The following is a 5,585-nucleotide window of genomic DNA, read 5'->3' as shown; positions in this document are numbered from 1 at the left end:
GTCAATAACCTCGATAAAATATCAGAGATAAGGTTAAGTACTGTCGATAGACTAAATAAACAAGGAAAGTGGATGAACATATCAGGTTTTCTCAACATATCAGTGTAAACTGTCTCTTCTACACACTAGTACAAAACAACCAATACCCTCTTCTCATCACAACTGTGTGCTAGTAACAACACTCTTCTCAGTGTATCACGATATACTTCTCCAAAACATCATTGTAAAACATACAATATACTCCTCAATGAACCAAAACACTTCTCCAAAACATCATTGTAAAACATACAATACACTCCTCAATGAACTTCCCCTGTGTCCATGTTTGGTTGAAAAGTCTGTATGACCATGAATGGCCTTATGGCACTTTGTCCATATGTCCTGTTGTTACGACCTGTAATAGGGGGTTGGCAGGCACACCTTTTTTCGTCATAATGTCCGCCAACTGACACCTGCCTGGGACCCACTTTAAGGTCACATCTGAGAGTTCCACAAGTTCTTTGATGACAGATATTTCTATTCTGAGACGTTTTTCCAGCACAAGGCTCGTAGATTCTACAGCCTGTACTAAGCTTCGATTATCTGTGATGGCCAAGATTGGCATGGCCAACTGTCCAGTGCTGATCTGCAGAATCTCTCGTAAGTACACCGCTTCTTCAAGGGCATTGGTCATCGCCAGGGTTTCTGCTGCCAGAGTGCTGCGACATACCCGTTTAATTCTACCACTGTGCCAGGCGACAAGGGCACCTTTCCCACAGGAGTCAGTCATGAAGATTAGGTGGCCACCACAGCTGCCACTGTTCTCTAGGTTTGCTAGGCTGGCATCCGCGAAAACCGTCAGACTAACATCCTTCATACTGCTGAGTCTAGGATATACAATTTGCGTGGCGGACAACTTGAGCTTTCTGACGGTTTGTACCGCATCATTCAGATGAGTGGTAGTGGCATGGGCAAACTTTGTGGACAAATCTATTGTCTTAAATGATATATCAGGCCGTGTACCACTGGATAACCAGTTCATCTTGCCCACAATGGATCTGAACATAGTGTATTCCTCACTGTTGAGATCTCTGCTGTCATGGGACAAAGGAGGAAGAGCATCATCAGACAAACCCTCAAGGTAGTCATTTTGGTGGAGAGTTACCTTGTCAGTATCTTGCACAATACTAATGCCTACATATGTGAAAGTCCCTGATTCTTGCCTGCTGGTGTGATATTTCTCGGAGAGCGGCTTCATGACCCTGTCTTCAAACAAGTCGTCACCACCGTACAGGAAGTCATCTACATGGGTCAGAATGAAACCGTGTAGTACTCCATTCACTTGATACAGAAACATGGCAGGCTCTAACTCTGAAGTCTGACACTTCAGATCAACGAGTGTGTGCTTGACTGACATGTAGAACGCCCTAGCCGCGTCGTTAAGACCGTATAGGCATTTTCGAAGTTTCCATAACTTTCCTACTGTTTCATACCCTCTCGGAGGCTGCACAAAGACTTCACGAGTAAGCGTTTCCCCTTGTAGGAAAGCAGATTTGATATCCATGGTCTTGACAACCCATCCATACATTGCACACAAGACCATGAATATGCGGAGAACTGATTTACTTATGGTGGGGCTGTCACTTTGTACAGGGTCTTGCTCTTCAAAGCCCCTCGCCACCAGTCGTGATTTTCTTGTACCATCCGGTTTCATGGTGTCTACCCACCTGGTTGAGATACGTTCCTGCCCATTATCATCAACTACATCGAAGGTCTCAAAATCTTTCAGTTTTTTGAGTTCCTCTTCTCTTGCCCACTGGACATTGGTATCTAACAATTTGCTCTGTAACACTACGTTGTCTCTGCTGACACACAGTATGTCTGGAGACTTTGAGTCAGCATCCATCTGGGTATGCTGAACACTCTGCAGTCTGCCTTCTGCATTCCTTTTCCATGATACTGGGCTGTAGGTTTCCTTTAAAGCACTGTTTTCTTCTGTAGCAGTGTCAACAACTGATTTTGGTGTCGTATTTTCGTGACGTCCCTGCTCACGATCAGCTCTCGGATCGTTGGAAAGATCACCCTGGCGCTCAATTGGAGCATTTACGACATCGTCTTCAGGGGAAGCAGTCTGGTATTCCTGACCCACCAAGACCACTCTGTTCACGTGCACCCGAATTATATATGCCCCATGTCGAATGAAGACAACTTTGCCATCCTGCACAACAACCTTAGCAGGACCAAACCATTCTAAGGAGTCATCCTTCTTGTAGTACACTTGGTCATTCGGCACATATTGACGTTCAGCAACTCGGATTTTATGACGGAGAGCTCTGCGTACTCGTTCAGACGATTCGGCTTCGGTGAACGCCTTTCTCGCCGCAGCAAGAGCTGTCAGGTGTTTCAGCAGAACATCACCTTTGATTTCATTAGTGGATGGGGGATGTGTGTCAAAACCCGGCAGTGTCGGATTCCTACCAAAAACGAGTTGGTATGGTGAATACCCCGCAAACATCCCCATGGCATTCTTCGCGGTGCATGCCCATGCAATCAGTTGATCAACGGGTATCTTAGGGTTCTCGTATACTAACTTCTCAAGCATGACGTCCATCACGGCATGATTACGCTCACACACCCCATTTGAGAACGGTGAATGGCCAGCTGTGGTATTGACTTGTATGTTCAGCCTACTGCTGAACTCCAGGATTTCTTCTGCGGTGAATTCACCTCCATTATCGACCATGATCTGTTCTGGAACACCGTATCCACAGGCCATCCATAACTCCATGAATGCCTCCACTACCTCCTTGGGATGTTTTCTACCAATTCGTTTCGCTACTGTCAGTCGTGAATATTCGTCTACAAAGTATAGTAGGTATTGTCCACCCCACTTCTTTAGATCCATTGCCACGACCTGGTTGAACCTCGTTGACTTAGGCAGTGCTGCCACCGGCCGAGCCGGTCCTCGCTGGAAACGCTTACAAACATCACAGCTGTGGGCTATCTCCTGCAGAATGGGAGCATAGTGCTTCTTCCATGAATTCGCACCTTTCAGCAACTGGGTCAACTTCTCCGCGTTCGGGTGTGCGAATTGCCGATGGAGATGGAGCAGCTTCATCCTAGTCTTGGACATGTCCTCCTCCAGGTCGACTTTCATCACCTCACTGACTTCAATGGAATCACTCACTAGCGACACACAATAATGTCCTGATGTTGTCAGGTTGAGATTTACAGACTTGCCGAAGATGGTTGCTTTGTCTTCACGTGTATGCAGTACGATATCTGCCTTTCTCATAGAATCTAACGACAACAAGAGGGGAATGTCGCTGTCAACCACATCTGTGACGATAAGAACATCCTTGTCTGCCATTGTGGCAGGGATGCTATACTTGCCTAGAGAGGGAAGTTTCTCGCCTCCTCCAAACTTGAAAACATGGGAACTAGTGTCTTTCTTGACATACTGGCGACGTGTCTCATCCAGAACTGACAGGTACTTTTTCAGCCATGAGACACCACACACCGTAGAGGAGCAAGCAGAATCTAAAACCGCACATAGCGATGCCTCAGTTGACAGTTCTGACATCAGGCATTTTGTCCCACCGGTAAACAACACGGCAAACTGTTGGTCATCTTCTTGTTCAGCGTCATGTTCTGTCAGATTGACCTCCTGAGCCTTGGCGTCTGGACATTTCCGACGCAGATGGCGGAAAGAGCCACAATGGAAACAACGCATGAGATCCCCCTGGCGGTTTTTCGGATTAAGTTTTTCGCCATCGTAATCAAACTTCTGACCTGGTCTACTAGAAGACGCACGGGGGCCGCCATCTTGGAAGTACCCTGACCGGGGGCCGCCATCTTGGAAGTACCCTGACCGCCCGCCATCTTGGAAGTGTCCGTTGCGATTTCTAGCGGTGCCTGTCTGTCTACTATACCCGCGTCCTGAACCCCGGGACCATTTGGCACCGCCGCCACGGGATGTCTGATAGACTTCCGCTTCTGTTACATGTGCAATCTCTTGCTGAATGCCGCCTGAATGAGACGAACGTGTCGATACCAGTTCGTCACTGAACTTTCTTAAGCTGCTTTTTGCTTGCATGAACAGACTAACGTCTTCCTTGGAATAATCTACTCCAGTCATTACGAGCTTGGCCTCTTCTAGAGTAAGGTTGGCTCGGCGGACAAGTAGTAGACCCAGGACGGACTCAGGCAAGGTCACATCACCGGCTCTGTTCAGTTTGTTATATAATATGTCAAATGTGGAGATGTACTCACTGATAGTCGTTGTCGGACCACGGCTGTACTTGTCGAAGGCAACGAATGCCTCCCACAGTCGGCCGGTGTTGTCTCTTCGCAGATGCTCGTCCATTTTGTCAAGTACATTTTGGAATGAATTCTCAGCGGCAAGTTCCTCCTCCGTGAGTTTTGAACCTAAGAATTCCCTCGTCTTGTGCTCATCTTTTGATCCCTCCGGTAGACTCAGCAGGATTTCAATACCTCGTTTCTTCTTCGGGATATTCGTAATTTTGTTCCACAGAAGTAACTCAAATCTGAACTGTTCGTAGCTTTTGTTTGCAAGATCAAGCTGTGGAATTTTTGTCCGCGCGCCTCCCTCGCACGTCGCCATTTTGGGTCAAATCCGCGCCAAAAACACTGCACACAGAATCGTCGACAGAACCACGTACACGGTACTAGGGGTCCAGTATGACAGTCCGAACTTCACTACTGGAACCACCCTCTGCTACCATTTGTTAACTGGACTCCGATCCCTCTTATACTAGGGAATAACTCACGCCTTTCCACACAGATGTAGAGCACTTGGTGACAATGTGTATTCACTCAGATGGTCTCGTACCGGAGTGCCCCCCAAGCCTCAGTACGCATGCGTCGACTGTTCCATCGGTGAGGGGGGACTCAACCATTCTAAATAAACTAACATTTCATACTTGCGACTTCTATGAGTTTGGTAAACAGAGATTGCCAACTGATATCATGCATGCCAATATTGATTGGCTAATTGATAAGAAACCTTTATATTACGTCGTTTTTAAAGGTTAGCATCATTTGGCGAAGGCATGAAACAGACCTTCGTAGAAAAAATGTCTGATTTGACAATAGCCTGGCCCAATCTGAGATACACTCTTCATGGCTAGATTGAGTACAATGACCAGTGATTGTTTGTAAAAACATCAAATTTGGTTGTAATTGAATGAAATATGAAGTAGTGCCACTCCCCACCCCGTCATTATTTTGACAATTTTTGTTTCGTTGGTACACTTTTAGCTCCATGCACAATGGGGAAGACCAAACGGTGAGCTATGCGATTGCAATGAGGGAGGGGTCATCGACTGTGTCCAAATGTACTGTGATGTAGATGGAGGCTACGCATGGACGGAAGTGGATGGGATGTGGGGATGCCACTGCGTAGGCGACTGTTGTGGTGAGATATAGTTCTGTATCATTTTAATTCTTTTAATAGTTCACTTTCGAATTCCCAAAGTTCTATCTGTGCGAGACATTGTGTCGTTTGCTGATGGATTTGAAAACAAACCAAATAATGACTCCATTTTGATAATAGTAGATGACCTCATCATAAAGACAATAACATA

General features: G+C 46.4%; 1 protein-coding gene across 1 annotated transcript; it reads right to left on the bottom strand.

Annotated features, from left to right (window-relative positions):
• Positions 1-202: 202 nt before the first annotated feature.
• Positions 203-4,908, bottom strand: LOC118421507. Its single transcript, XM_035828823.1, has one exon. It carries the CDS (start codon positions 4,601-4,603, stop codon positions 359-361), a length of 4,245 nt encoding a protein of 1,414 aa, XP_035684716.1. The 5' UTR covers positions 4,604-4,908; the 3' UTR covers positions 203-358.
• Positions 4,909-5,585: the final 677 nt, after the last annotated feature.

This window comes from Branchiostoma floridae, chromosome 8 (genome assembly GCF_000003815.2).
Source record: "Branchiostoma floridae strain S238N-H82 chromosome 8, Bfl_VNyyK, whole genome shotgun sequence".
NCBI classification, from domain to species: domain Eukaryota; kingdom Metazoa; phylum Chordata; class Leptocardii; order Amphioxiformes; family Branchiostomatidae; genus Branchiostoma; species Branchiostoma floridae.
This window is presented reverse-complemented; position numbering and strand designations above follow the sequence as displayed.

What these genes read in the sequence shown, in the direction of transcription:
- LOC118421507 (XM_035828823.1), bottom strand. Translation starts at nt 4,603, where the DNA reads ATGGCGACGTGCGAGGGAGGCGCGCGGACAAAAATTCCACAGCTTGAT.